This window comes from Pelobates fuscus, chromosome 6, assembly GCF_036172605.1.
Source record: "Pelobates fuscus isolate aPelFus1 chromosome 6, aPelFus1.pri, whole genome shotgun sequence".
Taxonomy (NCBI): Eukaryota; Metazoa; Chordata; class Amphibia; order Anura; family Pelobatidae; genus Pelobates; species Pelobates fuscus.
The window spans coordinates 237,138,940-237,154,820 of record NC_086322.1 but is presented as its reverse complement, the minus strand read 5'-3'; the positions used below and the strand labels follow the sequence as shown (position 1 = coordinate 237,154,820).

Here is a 15,881-nt window from a genome sequence, read left to right as displayed (position 1 = left end):
AAGTGCTGCTCTCATGTCAGATGATATAGCAATTATGCTATCGTTTTTTCTTTGTTTATACTCAGCTTATTGTCTTATGTGGCAGGTTGTGTTTTGCATGGATCGAGCCTTAGAGTTGGCCCCTGCCTGCCATCGCTTCAAAATACTCAAAGCAGAGTGTCTGGCTCTCCTTGGCCGCTATCCGGATGCACAGTCTGTGGCCAGGTAGGGAATAGATTGTGTGCATTAATGGAAGCATTTTAACATGCATGCTTTCTAAAATTATCCCGATGCTTGTGGGTCATGTTAACAATTAAAAAAAGATAAATGAAAAAAAGTATTTGCCATTTTTGTTATCCCATCTTAAGCCTGTTTGCTCCTACAGTGACATCCTACGGGTAGACTCCACCAACGCAGATGCACTGTACGTGCGAGGTCTATGCCTATATTATGAAGATTGCATTGAGAAAGCTGTGCAATTCTTTGTGCAGGCTTTGAAAATGTTCCCTGATCATCAGAAAGCCCGTTTGGCATGCAGGGTATGTGCAAATTTGTGTATGTGTTTATGTATAATATACATTCCTTTTATTTCATACCGTTCCTCACTTCAATTTGCTAAAGAACCTAAGGTAACCAAATCAGGGCTTGACCAACCTTCCTAAAATATCAAAGCATGGTCCAAAATGAAGGAGAGCAGCACAAATTGCATTAGCAGAATGTTTTCACACCATTTTCTCACACTAAGATTAAATGGTTACTCCAATTACCATTGACACTTCATTGATTTGGAGTGGTCATATGAGTAGAAGTTTGTATGTGAAGCATTTATGCTTGAAATCCTATACATTCAGCTGTATTTGCGCTGGTATGCCAGGGGCTAGTTACACTCCTGGCACAAGTGACATGGTTTGCCAAATCTCAATTCTGTGCAAAATTGCATGCGCTCTGATCAGTGAAAACGGTCCACTCAAAGGCTTCTCTATGAGAAGCCTTTCATTGGATCGAGCAAGTGAATGGATGATTTCGGAAGGCGGTGTGGAGATTAGTTTGGGATTCCAGGAAAGTTTTGTTGATGTTGTTGGGGTTTTTTTTCTTCCTTTTTTTACAGGTTTTAAGGAGAGGGCATCTATTAGTAATGCCCAATTGGGCATTGTAAATAAAATAAAAAAACAAAACAAAATACCTGTTAGTGACAAAACTGTTAAAGTATCCCTTTAAGCTATTCTCTCTTCCAAATATACAAAAATGGCCAAAATTATTGGTACTCTTGCATTTTATTCAAATACTGCACTGTACCATTCACTCTGAACTCCGACTAGGGATTCCCAACATGCATATTTGCAAACCACAGTCCTTCTGGTATAATGCCCATTGGGCAGCTAAAATAAAAGTGGAGCTTTTTGTCAAATCACAACAACTCCATGTTTAGGGAATGGGAAAAAAAAGCTTTGAAAGAAAGGGACACCATCCCCATTTATGCAGGGCACAGTAAAATCATAATATTGACCAGAAACATGCCTCAAAAGGCATCAAATAATGGATTAGGAAAATACATTGGACAATTCCAAAGTGGCCCGCTATGCGTTTACATCTGAATCCCATCAAACATCTGTGGAAAGAACGGACAGTGTAATTTTGTATAAGGCATGGAACCTAGGAGAACGGGAGCAGTATAATCAAGAAGAGTTGTCCAAAATCCCAGTTGAAATCTTATTCAGAGCTCCAAACGTCCTTGATTACAGCTATTGTCTCCAAATGCTGTGTTATGGAAAAATTAGGTTCAGTGTACCAATATTTTGCGGTTTACAGTAAATGTGAAGTTATAAATCAAAAGTTAAGTTCTGTTCTATTAGATTTGAAATAACGAATAGTGGATACAAAATAATTTTGTCAATCTTTACATGCAGAGAAAATATTGTTTTCCAAAAAAAAAGTGATGTTCGTGGTAGCACTACTTTTGGCCATGTCTGTACTAATTAACAACACTTGTACATAATTATTTGCAGACATTTACTCTTACACACTTTTATCCATTTAGCCAATCAAACACACACACACATACATATATATATATACAAATGGAAGCTTGGCACTCTCCTCCAAAAATAATTAATTATATCACATGTGCCTGGGTGCAAATTGCTGGCGTCAGATATATATACTCATAAATGAAAAAAATCAAAATGCACTCACAGGTCTTCAAATTAGTGGACAAATTGGTGCTTTATTTGGTCATCAAAAAAGTGTACAAAAATCAATCGACGTTTCGACCCTGCCGGGTCTTTTTCATCACTTTTTTGATGACCAAATAAAGCACCAATTTGTCCACTAATTTGAAGACCTGTGAGTGCATTTTGATTTTTTTCATTTATGAGTATATATATATATATATATTTATATTCACCTCTGTTTTGGTCTTGCAGTGTTTTGTTTTTCTTGTTTTGCGAATGTTTTGTTTTTAAATCAAGTAAAAATTGTGGCTGTATGCTAGCTTATCCTCCACTCTCATTAATTTTTCCATCCATAGTTAAAAATATGTTTAGTAAGTTAAAAGGAAATCAATGTTTATGGCAGATTATTTTACCTTGCCATAGTGGAAATCAATGTTGTGGTTTCTGTTTCTCTTAGCAATCAAATAGCTAGAAGACAAATGATAGACTGTTTATATAAAAATAAAAATGTTTTATATAAATGTGAGACTACGTTGCAAAAAAGGATTATCATATTATTTATGTAATGTTATTATCCCCCACTATGTGCATGATATTATTTCCCAGACTGAATCAACAATTTTGTATTTTTCATCAGTAGGATCTCCTCATACTAATGACATGCTATTGGTCACATCTCCTCTCCTATTGGCCCTATTTTTGTACTGCGTGACAGGCTGTCTACCAAAAGTCAATTGGGAAGGATCTGATATCAGGGGCAAAAGTGGGATTTGGTGTAGGCATGGCCTACTCCTCTCATCTACCGCTTTCAATGCTCCAGTCTGCAAAACATGTGACATTTAGGATAGGAAAACTTAAAACTACAGTTAATTTTTCACTTGCTGGTTGTTGCCGAAGGAACAAAATGTGGTTGGCCATGGTGAGAGAATTCCTAAATCTGGAAGTAGGGTGACACTACACCTTCATGGTTTAATAGTGCTGCTTCTAATTGTTTAGTAGGTGGCCTACTAAACTGCAGTTTGAGACAGTGTAGAACTTCCTCCATGCATGTTAATACAGTTCAAGGCTTTCTTTGCTTGGTAGTGACCAATATATGCAATAACCCTGATGAAAGGAGGTAGGATGTAATGGGTTGGGGGCTTTGGCAGTGAATGCTGGCATACATGTCTTGGAAAGGCCTTGATACACATCTTTATCCCTCCTGGTCAGCTTAGGGGCAAAGGTTCAGACTCAATTGAGATTTTCCAAATCATAGAGTAAAGAGTGTTTCTGGGGCCTAGAGCAATTGACATGTATAAAAACATGTTTTTTGTTGTTCAGTAATCTGAGTGACCGGTTAAAATTTGTATTGCAGGTTCTAAAACAGTTTTGGGGACTCCAGGTCATTTCTGCCACCATAACCTCTAAAGTGTGCTGTCGTAGTCATGTGCTCATAGTGTTCATTTAAGGTTTCTGCTATGTATTGCCCCATTCACTACTGTGAGTCTTCATCCTATATTCTGTTATTCGGTCTTCTTTCCTGATGCTAGGTTTTTGCTGCCATTGATGGCTATTTCAGCTTCACCCATTTCAGCAGCATCCACATGCAACTAGCTGAACAAAATATTGTACAGTATTTTCACTCTATAGTAATAGACAAGACCTTTAAATTAAATATCCTGTGTTCTCACAGCTTGTGTATATTGGCTTATCTGAGGACCATTTATAGAGGAGAATGTTCAGAAGGTTTATAGAGGAGAATTTTTTTTTTTTTTTTTTAATTCTTTATTTTTGCTGTGCGTGAAATAACATTCGTATGTCAACAATGCCACAGCAGCATTTGCAAACAGTTGAAAAAAAACAAAAAACACATATTCGTTAACTGCTGTACAGCATTCAGGTATATGCACAATTTATGGTTAGTAATACAAGCTAGCCACAAGCTGGGTAACTATATTTGTCATAATGAATTAGTTTGTCGATTAATAACAGTGGCTTATAACTAGTAATTATGTAGAGTGTCATCGCTTAATTATCAAGATGTTTTCTGTGTCACTGTGGAGTCGCTGTGTTAAACTGAAGCATGTGTACAGTCGCTTTTCTGAGATTAGTAGTTTAGTTAGGGCGCTTATACAGTGGGAGAGTGGAATGGTATGCAGCGAACACGTAAAGCTTAACCATCTGTGTGTATTCCCAGTTGGGTAAGCAAGTCAAACACTCAGCGTGAAGTCCTGGGACTAGCCCATCTGAATCGTGTTAGTTCATTTGAGCTTCTCGTTGTGTGTGCCCAGCAGGCACGCATCCCAGCAATATCGCGAAACAAGGCTGGAGCCGTGGGTGTCTCGAGGTGCAAACCCTGGGTTTCCTGTCTGTAGTGTAAGCCCACTCTGGTGCTTGGTAGGCACCTCTTGTGCCCCGGTGTTGCGGTGGCGTCTTCCTTCGCCATTTTGTTGGTCTGTGGCAGTGGTTATGGTGGCTTAGGTCCAGACTGCTGGTATAGGTTGTGTCCGGTGGGGTGGAGGGTGAGTGGCTTGTTGTTTCTGTCCCTCTGGCTTGTTTCACCAGGGCAGGTAGTTTTAGGGTTCTGGGGGAATGCTTAATAAGGTTTGGTCAGTGGGGTCCCACTTTGTGTGTGGCCCATTTCTCCCTGCTTGATTGATGCCCCTGGTCTGTACCTTGATTTGCCCAGTGTAGTCCGCCAGCTTAGCCCTGGGGTGGGCTGTCATGGTGGTCTGATGGTGCTGGGTGTGCTTCTCCTCGGGCAGTTCGGTCTTACAGGCGCACATGGCTGGCGTGCGGCGTCCATCTTGTGGAGATTTGCCCAGTGGATTTTTGATGCCAGGGTGATTGTTTGGGCCCAGCTTAGGGTGGTGTGTGGTGCCCTTGCAGACCGGGATGGCCCCCCCCCCCCCCCGGTCCAGAGGAGGGGGGGGGGGGGAAGCAAGATGCCGGCCGGAGACCCGGGAGAGCATCCGTCTCATCCCGGCCCAAGCTCCAGCGAGCTCTGGGCCCTTGTCTGGTTTATGTCCGTGCAGGGCAGGGTCTTGTGCTTTATACCGGCGTACCCCCATGGTTGGGGGTCGGAGTAGCCACCGTTGTGGCTCTAAGTTCGCGGTTGGCCCCCAGTTTGCTCCGATTTTCGGGGCCTGGAGCGGGAGCTCAGACAGAGCACGTCTGATCCCGTCGGCGGTCAGGCCCCGCCCCCTGGAGAATTGTTTTTAATGTATTTATTTGTTTTATTTAAAGTGAAATGAAAGTCAGATTTCGTATGGATTCAAAAGCAAGTACACACTGTAAATTAAATGACCAGTACACAAACAGAAAGTGCTTCAGCTTGCTGAAGTGTTTTCTGTGTGTGGATTATCCCATCTTAATAGCACTTTATAAAAGTTCCTATTTTAATGTAAAATTAGCACTTTTTTTTTGTAATTTGGATTTTATTTGATTTTTCCATTTCAATAACATTAGGATGGGTAAGGGGTACAAAAGAGAGGGGGGGGGAGACAGGTGGTGGGGGATCACATGGTAGACTGTTTACATGGTCATTTTCACACCAAAATACGCTTATCATTTATACAATTTTCTTAAAAGTTAAATTTCAATACATTCGCAATGGCTTGCATGTGCAATATTTGTTGGAGTATACTACGGTGTCTGGTTTATTTAGTTGGGTGTTTTGCCATGTTTATGAGCAGAGGTGAATGCCTATTACTGGCGTGGTATTACCAATGTGGGATTTTCTCCTGCTGGGGGGGCATGCCTCACTTCAGTAAGTCATTGTCGATGCTACCTACAGTATCATTTGGTTTGGGGTGCCCACATTAGGCTACGTAGCGGGCTGGTCTGCTCTTGACACTGGTAACGCGGGTTTTGTGCATGCTTCCCATGCCCTGTGAGCTTCTTTAACGCTCATGCAGTATCCGAATTGTGTTGTTGTCATTAACTCATATACCCAATTTTGGTCCACTTGCTTCATCAGATTGTCTGTTGTGGGGGGTGTTGTTTTTTTTCCATAGCCTGGAGATCATTAAAGGACCACTCTAGGCACCCAGACCACTTCAGCTTAATTAAGTGGTCTGGGTGCCAGGTCCCTCTAGGATTAACCCTTTTTTTTTTATAAACATAGCAGTTTCAGAGAAACTGCTATGTTCATACTGAGGGTTAATCCAGCCTCCAAAACTTCTAGCGGCTGTCTCACTGACAGCCGCTAGAGGCGCTTGCGTGATTCTCACTGTGAAAATCACAGTGAGAGCACGCAAGCGTCCATAGGAAAGCATTGTAAATGCTTTCCTATGCGACCGGCTGAATGCGAGCGCGGCTCCTGCTGCGCATGCGCATTCAGCCGATGACGTCGCAAGGAAGAAGGAGAGGAGGAGGAAAGCTCCCCGCCCGGCGCTGGAGAAAGAGGTAAGTTTAACCCCTTCCTCCCCCCAGAGCCCGGCGGGAGGGGGTCCCTGAGGGTGGGGGCACCCTCAGGGCACTCTAGTGCCAGGAAAACGAGTATGTTTTCCTGGCACTAGAGTGGTCCTTTAAGTTGGCCGAGATGATAGTGTGGTATATTATGGTTCTAGTGTGTTTCGGTATGCCCCTTGGTTGCATGAACAGAATGCACGCTCGTGGATTGTCTAGCTTTGGGGTAGGTAATACTTTTTGGAGTAAGTGTGCCACCTCTTTCCAAAAGGTGCCGAGTTTATCACAGGACCACCAGATGTGTAGCATTGTGCCCACTTCTCTTTCGCATCTCCAGCAGACGTTGCTGGTATTGGGCCATATCTTGTGTAATTTGTCTGGTACTAGGTACCATCGGTACAGCAATTTGCGCTGGAGTTCTAGGTGCGTAGAGCACGGTGTGAGCCCCCGGTGGACAGAGTGGGCTCTTTCCCATTCGTCGTCTGGGATTGTCTGTCCCAGTTCGCCGTGCCATGCACGTTTAATCTGTTCTAGTGTGTGTGCTTGCGTTAGGACAAGCTCCTTGTAGCCCCAGGACATTGTCTTTTTTAGTGGTGTGGTTCCTACACATTGTTTCTCAAAATTGGTCATGCTTGTTACGTCCTCAGGTTCTGGGTTATCTCCTAGCTTGTCTGCTACATATGATTTTAGTTGGAGGTATGAGAATGTCGTCTTAGTGGGCATGTCGTCTTAGCCTCCCCCTGTCTATTACCTGGTATACGTGATGTATTCCTCCCTCACCCAGGTTTCCCATGGGAATGTCGGAATCTCCATCCCTATGGTCTGCATTGGCGTGGCCAGAGGCAATGACGGTTTTGTCACTAGTTTGTTCCTCATCTTGCTCCAAACCCGCAGTAGGGTTTGGGTGCTAGGCAGAAGGTTGTCATGAATATTTCTGGGGCATTTTTGCTGCCACATTATTGCTCGGAGGTCCTTCCGGGGGGCCCAGTGGGATTCTATGGCTACCCATTGTGGAGCGTCAGTTAGGCGGTTAATTTGTGCTATGTTGTGCCCTGGAATACGCTGTCACGTTTGGTAGGCCCAGTCCTCCCCTGTGTACTGTTTGTTGTAGGGTACCTGTAGCCACCCTTACTTTTTTCCCCTCACAAATAAAAGTGTCGAGGGTATGTTGTATGTTCTTTAGGTATTTGTAACGTGCGGAAGAGATATTGGATTTTGGGCATAAGTGTCATTTTGACCGCCGCTATGCGCCCTATCCATGAGAGGAATTTCCCTCCCCATGTTTGTATGGTGTCCGCAAATTCTTTTTGCAATCGTACATAGTTGTGTTGGAAGAGTTGGGCAGGGTTTTTTGGGAGTTTTATCCCTAGAAATGTCAGATAGTCATGTCTCCAGTCCATGGGGAACGCTGCAGTCAGTCTGGACGTGAGGCTTTCGCTTAAGTGTATCCCTAAGGCTTGCGTCTTTGTAACATTCAGTTTATAGTACGACACTTCTCCGTATGTTTTTTTATGTGCGCCATCAGGTTAGGCAGAGAAACCAAGGGCTGTGTGATAGTTACTAAAATGTCATCTGCAAACAAGTTAAGCTTATACTCTGTCTCCTAAGGTGATGCCGTGTACGGATGGTTCCGCTCGTAGTGCTGCTGCTAGTGGTTCTAATGCTAGGATATACAGCAGTGGGGATAATGGGCAGCCCTGCCTCGATCCGTTGGTTATTGTAATTTGTTTGGATACAAAATCTGCGTTAAGTACCCTGGCCATGGGGTGTGAATACAGCGCCCTTACTGCTTTTATAAATAGTAGTGGAAACTTGTACTTCTGGAGTACGCCTTCCAGGAACAACCAGTTGAGGCGATCAAATGCCTTTTCGGCATCAAGTGAGAGCAGTACGCCTCCCTCTGGGCTCCTGTGTAGACTGTGCATCAGGTCTATCACCTTTCTCGTGTTGTCAGAACCCTGTCGGCCTGTGGTGAAACCCACCTGGTCATTATGTATCAGTGTGGGGAGGATATGGGTGAGCCTAGTGGCCTGCACTTTTGCATAAAGCTTGGTATCGGTATTGAGTAGCGATATCGGCCTGAAATTTTGACTACATGTGGGCGATTTCCCCGGTTTGGGCAGAGTTATAATATGAGCACCTAACATTTCCGCTGGAGCTTCCGCTTTGTGGGTGGTGGTATTGAATAGGTTGACTAGGTGAGGTGCTAGGGATGTAGCAAATTTTTTGTAGTATGTATTTGTGAGCCCGTCGGGTCCAGGTGCCTTCCCGTTGGGGAGACGTGAGATGGCTTGGAGTACCTCCTCCTCCTTGATTGGGGCTAGTAGGGATACTATCTGTTCCTCATTTAGGGATGGTAGGGCTATTCCTTCTAAGTACTGTTCTATGTCTGTTGGGGTTGGCTGGGGTGTGGTGGGGTCCTGTCTCAAGTTGTATAAGGTTGTGTAGTAGTCAGCGATTACATCGCTAATGTCTTTGGGTGTCACCTTTTTGTCACCAGCTGGGTTCAAGATATAAGTTATCTTGGAGTTTGCATTCCTAAGTGATAGTCTCCTGGCTAGCAGTTTACTTGCCCTGTTCCCCTGAGTGTAGTGTGTTGCCTTAAGTTTCCGGAGGCTGAATCCTAGTTTCGTTAAGTCGTGGTCCTTGATTTTTTCTAACATGTCCCTAATCTGGTCTCTCAGTTGAGGGGTCGGGGTTAATTGGCTTTGCTTATTCAGATTATAGAGGGCTGTCAGCCATCCTCTCCTTTTTGTTTGGGATGCCCGTTTCAAGGCGCTGGCTCTCCCTATAAAAAGTCCCCTGATGACTGGCTTATGCGCTTGTCATAGTGTTTCTGGCGTGATTTCCGTGGCTTTGTTCTCAGTAAAATAGTGTTGAATGTCTGCCTCAATGTGGTTACAGAATTGTGGGTCTGTTAACAGCGATTCATTGAGTCGCCATGGACTTCGGTGTTTATAGTCATATGCATCACGTAATTCTAGGGTTATTGGGGCATGGTCAGACCATGTGATGGTTCCTATTGAGCATGCTGTTAATTGATTGAGGAATGTGCCCTTTATATAAAACCCATCAATTCGCGAATAAGTGTTGTGCACCCGAGAGAAGATGGTGTAGTCCCTCTCCTCCGGGTGCAGCACTCTCCACGCGTCATACAAGTCATGTTCTCCCAGTAATCGTGTCAACGGTTTGCATTCTCTTGTGAGGGTGGCTGATCTAGGGGTTTTGGGCTGCACTGTGGTGTCCCATCTAGGGTCTAGTATGTTGTTTAGGTCGCCGCACACTATCGTGATGCCCCTCTGGACTGGTGTAAATTTCGTGATCAGTTTGTGCATAAAATTTCTCTGGTTTGTGTTTGGTGCGTACAGGTTGACTATCGTGTGTTCTAGGTTGTTGATTTCACAGACCAGTATGATATATCTTCCCTCTTTGTCTATAGATTCGTATAAGAGCTTGAATGACACATCTTTACTAATAAGAATGGATACACCTTTGATTTTGGATGTGAAGGTGCTGTGGAATTGTATGGGGTATAGCGTGTGTGCCAGGGTGGTTGCCTTTTTGAGGTGGGTTTCCTGGAGGCACACCACGTCTGGGTGGTCTCTGCGCAGGTCTCTCGCCAGGCAATATTGTTTAACCGGGGTGTTTAACCCTTTAACATTATGACAGTATATTTTTATAATCTATTGTGTGATACTATAGGTGCTGGGGTCCTGTCTGCTAGTACGTCGTTAATGTTTTGTCCGGGTCTCGTTAAGCCGCCCATCACCCCCTCCTCTAAACGTCTCCCTTGGTTGTGGGTTTGAGTCCCCTTATCGAGTATCCAGGTGTTCAGTGAGTCCCTTTGTGTCCTTATCCGGTGGGATGCTACCTCACCATGAGTCCCGTGTTTCCATTTGTTGAGGTTAATTTTGGGGTCTTGTTCCTGTCTGGTGGTGGGGGATAGGGAAGGTGGGTGTGCAGGGGGGGGTGGGGGGTAACAGTAATGCAACCATTATTCAGAACATTTAAATAAAACATTACAACATAAATAACATATACACTTATGGTAACATCTATAAGCATGTCCCACTGAAGGGTCCGGCACCAGTTATGTAGTGCCAGGTGGAGCGTGGTTATCGCTTAGTGTGGAAATGTGTTGGGGTACTGGGTGAGCGCGCTATGCCCAGTGTGCGCTGTCTTCCTAAATGTGTGTGGCAGCGCTTGCGTTTCGTGCCATCAAGTGGGTGTAAGAGGTGCACTTAGTGGTTGAATGTGTAGGAGTTGTCTCTGCAGTAGGAATGTTGCCATTTTTGGGGCCTTAGCCCTTTGCGTCCCTTTTTTAGAATTTTTTTTTTTTTTTTTAAATGTGGTCTGTCTGGTCAATGTTTTCGTCGCTCACATTTCCCTAGTGGGTGCTTGGCACGTCTAAATGCCACTTCTTCACTACATAATTGTGTGACAAGGGTGAGTGTGTGGATATGTTTGTGTTTAGTGTGTGTGTAAGTTGTACTTGCAACATGACATCTATGCAACTCCGTCTCGTGTCTTCCTTAGTACGCATTTCAATTCTCAAGTCCGTACACCAGTTCATTTTTTGTGTCTCTTCCTTTCTGGAGACAACCTGGTCTGCATTGTATTGGTCCTCCCGTCTTGGGGTAGCGTGATGTTCCAGCTGTGTAGTAGTTTGCGGCCCTCCTCTGGGTTGTTGGCGGTTGTCACCGTTCCATTTTTCCTGATCAGGAGGCGTATCGGGTATCCCCATCTGTACTGGATGTTATTGCGGCGCAGTGCTTCTGTTATGTCCTTAAATTCCTTCCTCTTTTGCAGCGTGGCTGCTGACAGGTCCGTAAATATTTTCACGTTCCTGTATTTTTGCTGTGGGTCTTTACCCACTCTAGTGGCCTGTAGTATGGCCTCCTTCACGTGGAAGTAATGTAGGTGGATGAGCACATCCTTGGGAGTGTCTTGTGGCAGGAACAATGGTTTTTGGACTCTATGGTATCTGTCTATGAGTAGTAGCTCCACAGGTAGATCAGGTGCTAGTGCTTTAAAGTATTCTATGAGGTATACATGGGGGTCCTGCTGTTTCGCCTCTTCCGGTATGCCCCGAATTTGCAGGTTTTGTCGCCTTGATCGATCCTCCAGGTCCATGACCTTACGCTGTGTCTGTTCCATGTGCTGCTGCAGGGTTTGCAATTGATCCGCCACTTCATTGTGTGCAGACGCTTGCTCCTCTATGCGCTGTTCGGCACGTGCTGTCCTGTACCCCAGCTCCTGTAGATCTTTATGGAGCTCCTTCAGGGTACCTTGTATGGATGTCAGTATCTTGCAAGACATTTCCTCCAGACAGCTTTGTAGAAAATCCTGGGTCACAGGTAAGTTGTGGGTTCCGGGGGAGTTTTGCAACGGCAAGGTGTCGTTCCCGCCGTCGCCATCTTGATCCGGGTCAGTTAGGCCTGTACCACGCGGTGTCGATGCTCGGGCCGCAAAGAACACGTCTGTCCGTCTTGTCAGCCTGCTTCTTCTGTTTCTGGCTTGCCATGCTGAGGGGGGTACCGGGGACACCATTTAGCTGTGTTGTATGCTTTTTTTCTTCGCTTTTTGGGCTAGCGTTTTGCAGAGCTCAGATCAGTGCAACCATCCGCGTTGCTTGCCAAGCCACGCCCTCAAATTAGCACTTTTTATAATTTTAATTAAGAAACACCTCCCTGGCAGTCAATATAACAGCCAAGGTAGTTTTCTTACTCCTTCTGTTACTTCTACTGAGCTAGTGGAAGTGGCAGGCACACTCTGGTAGAGCATACTTCCACTTCCATGAGTGATTAAGAGTGTGTTCATTAGCAGCAGTCCTGATAGAGCACCCCCCCACCCCCACCCCCATCCCCAGCATGGACAAAGGATTTTATATGGAATGCAGTACTGTTGAAGTGTGATGGTGCATTGGTAACTTATTCCCATAAAGCAGCTTGAGGAATATTGAAGCCTATATTTGAAATGTGGTATCTGTTAATACACCCTTTCTGGTCAGTTAGTATTATCTGTTGGTATGACAGAAAATATGTGTTATACTATTTTAGGGTATTTGTCCAACAGAGTTATTCATTAAAGTGAGAATTCAAAGTGTATTTCAGATTAAAGCCAAAATAGCCAAACTTGAAACAGGTGACTTCTTTCCAGTTTGGCTATTTCGTCCTACATTTGAATTCCCACTTGAGTGAATAACCCTGCTAGTCTAAAGCTCTGCTCACGTGTGGACCTAACTGGGAAGACATTCTTTTTTTTTTTTCTTTTTTTTTTCAGAATGCTAAAGCACTGAAAGTCAAGAAGGATGAAGGAAACCAGGCATTTAAAGATGGCAATTATGAGTTGGCCTACAAACTTTACTCAGAAGCACTTTGCATAGATCCCAACAATATCAAAACAAACGCAAAGCTGTATTGTAACCGCGGCACTGTAAATGCAAAGGTTAGTCTTTCACTGTTGTCAGACATGGTTGTCTGTGCAAAATAACCTATACATCCATTATCTGTGTGCCAGTGTTTTATTTAATACTGTAGTATTAAATATTTAATGAAGTATTCGAAATATAAAGGGAATCTCCAGTGCCAGGAAAACTGTTTTGTTTTCCTGGCACTGCAGGACCCTGTAGTGCTCCTCTCCATCCCACCTCTCATCCCATGTTGCTGAAGGGGTTAAAATCCCTTCAGTGACTTACCTGAATCCAGCGCAGAGGGACTGAGGCTCGGCCCACGCTCCCCTGATGCTGGCAGGGGAGACCTCATGCTCGGCAGTGGTTGCGCTCACAATAGACCTCCCATAGGAAAGCATTCCTATGGGGATTCCAGGGATGCTGGAGGTCCTCATGCCTAGCGTGAGGATGTCCAGCGTCGTTTAAAACACTTTTCGTGTGCTAAGAACACAGCAGTCCCTCTAGTGGCTGTCTACCAGGACTTAACCCTGGAAGGTAATTATTGCAGTTTATAAAAACTGCAATAATTACACTTGCAGTGTTAAGAGTGGTGGGAGATGGCACCCAGACCACTTCAATGGGCAGAAGTGGTCTGGGTGCCTGGATTGTCCCTTTAAGAAGAAAAAAAATAAACTACCTTACCCATTTAAGTGACACTCTGGTCATCATAACAACTTAATCTAAATAAAGTTATGATGGCAGAAGCTCCCCCAGGCGCTTTCTTACTTTAAGGGATTAAACCGTTCTTCAACTGTTTAACCCCAAAGGTTGCTACAGGGCTAATCTCCAATTAACCCCAGATGGCATCGAGCTTCTGGATGCGCTGATTGGCTTGAATGGTCTGCTGATGCTCTAAGCTAATCAGTAGCTCCCCCTTTTATGGATGGAAGTTATTTTCATGTCCTCCCCGCAATTTTTGTTAGCCAAATTGATAGCTAACCATTTTATACAATTTTAGTGGTAGTTTTCGTTACTGTTTTTGAAATTAATATAGCATTAAAAACAAAAAAAATCAGCCACTGATAATTAAAAATGTAGCATCCCGTAATGCCATGTTTTTACGCGATTCTTCACTTATTTGAAGCAATTATTTGTGAGGCAGACATGATCTTCAGAAAGCGCGCTTAACCTATGTGTTTAGCAATTTTACTTTTTTCTTGTATCTACACTAGTTTGCATTCTGATCAAGGAAATACTTCTAATAATATTTACAAGATTTGCCTCCTAAATACTATAAGTAAATTACATTAATGCTTGGAGTTTGCAGATTTGGGATATTATCTACCAGTATTTAGAGTCTGTGTGAGCCATTCAAAGCAAAGTGTAAATTGACACTAACTTTCACGTATAACTGTGGAAGCATTAATTTCAGCACAAATGACAAAAAATATATAAAAAAGTTCCACTTTATTTGTGCAGAACACCAAGTATTAAACCGTAATCCACAATGTTTTTATCATTAGAACATCCTTAGGCACCTTCTGGCATTTGACTCTAGAGGTTATCGTAGATTAACTCAAAATATTGGGATGTTTGTACCTCATCACTCGATTTTGTTTCTTAAGAAATTGCTTTTGTGTTTGTTTTTTACAGCTTAAGAAGCTAGATGAGGCAATAGAAGATTGTACAAACGCCATAAAGCTGGATGACAGTTACATCAAAGCCTACTTACGGAGAGCACAGTGGTAAGCAGTGGTAACATGATGTGAGTTTAAAGGGACACTATAGTCACCAAAACAACTTTAGCTTAATGAAGCAGTTTTGTTGTATAGGTCTCACTGCTCAATTCTCTGCCATTTAGGAGTTAAATCCCTTTGTTTATTCAGCCCTAGTCACACCTTCCTGCATGTGACTTACACAGCCGTTCAAACACTTCCTGTAAAGAGCCGTCTAATGTTTAGACTTCCTGTGTTGAGTATACGGTTTAATTTAGAAATTATTTCCTGCTCTGTTAATAGCTTACCAGACCCTGTAGCTTCCTCCTGTATGAAATTAAAGTTAAATTTACAGAGCAGAAGATAAAAACCTTTAAAGTAAGTCACTTCTGATTGAAACTGAAACCATTTATTTTCATGCAAACTGTGTGAGTCACAGCCAGGGGAGGCGTGGCTGGGGCTGCATAAACAGTAACAAGTTATTTAACTCTTGAAGCGGCACTGTCATGCTGAACTCTGTCAGGATTTGTTCTTCATTTCTTCCTGTCTGCTCTAGTTTTCTTTAAAACATAAGACAAAGTAGGGACTATTTGTCTTATGGAGGTTTCCTACGCCTGACCATCTCTGACCAGCGGAGGAGAAAAGTGTGCTTCATTTCCTGTGGTCAGAGAAATTTTCCCACAACTCTTACCTTTCCTCTGTGTTCCTGTGATGCTTCCTTTCAGTTTTCCTAAACGTCCTGTCACTTGGACAGAACGCCGGCAAAACTACCGAATTGCATTCAAACAGAATGACAACAGTTTCTCCATTCGCGTTGGGGCGCAATTCGGGACTTTGTTCGGATCAGAATTTAATTTGAATGAAACAAACTCCGATCCTATTCGTGCCGGGTGGGGGCCCTAAATGAGAATGGGAGTCCTCCCTCCCTTTTTTTTATACAGGTACTTATTTCTTTTATTCCCCCCTCACTATTTTTAGGGTGAGGGGGGGTAGGTAGGGGTTTAATATATATAATATTTAAAGTGCACATAACTATACAAAGTGTCTTTGTGCATACATCCTCAATACTATGCAAAACTTTTGCCAAAGTGCATATAGTGAAAATAAAGCACTTACAATAATATGTTGCTTAAAATTGCATGCAGCTGTGTATCATCCAATATAGTGTAATCCTATATATAAATAGTATATGTATTATAATGTGAAGAAACACTCCCAAGTGGAGAGCAGATAAGC

At 43.4% G+C, this 15,881-nt stretch overlaps 1 protein-coding gene across 1 annotated transcript in view; it reads left to right on the top strand.

Annotated features, from left to right (window-relative positions):
- The window catches only part of DNAJC7 (DnaJ heat shock protein family (Hsp40) member C7), a 118,479-nt gene that overhangs the window by 51,488 nt on the left and 51,110 nt on the right, over nucleotides 1–15,881 (top strand). Inside the window, exons 6-9 of the mRNA XM_063458903.1 lie at nucleotides 86–204; nucleotides 365–518; nucleotides 12,822–12,986; nucleotides 14,584–14,675. Of these exons, the coding sequence (XP_063314973.1) occupies nucleotides 86–204; nucleotides 365–518; nucleotides 12,822–12,986; nucleotides 14,584–14,675 (530 nt within the window). The remainder of the gene's footprint in view (nucleotides 1–85; nucleotides 205–364; nucleotides 519–12,821; nucleotides 12,987–14,583; nucleotides 14,676–15,881) is intronic.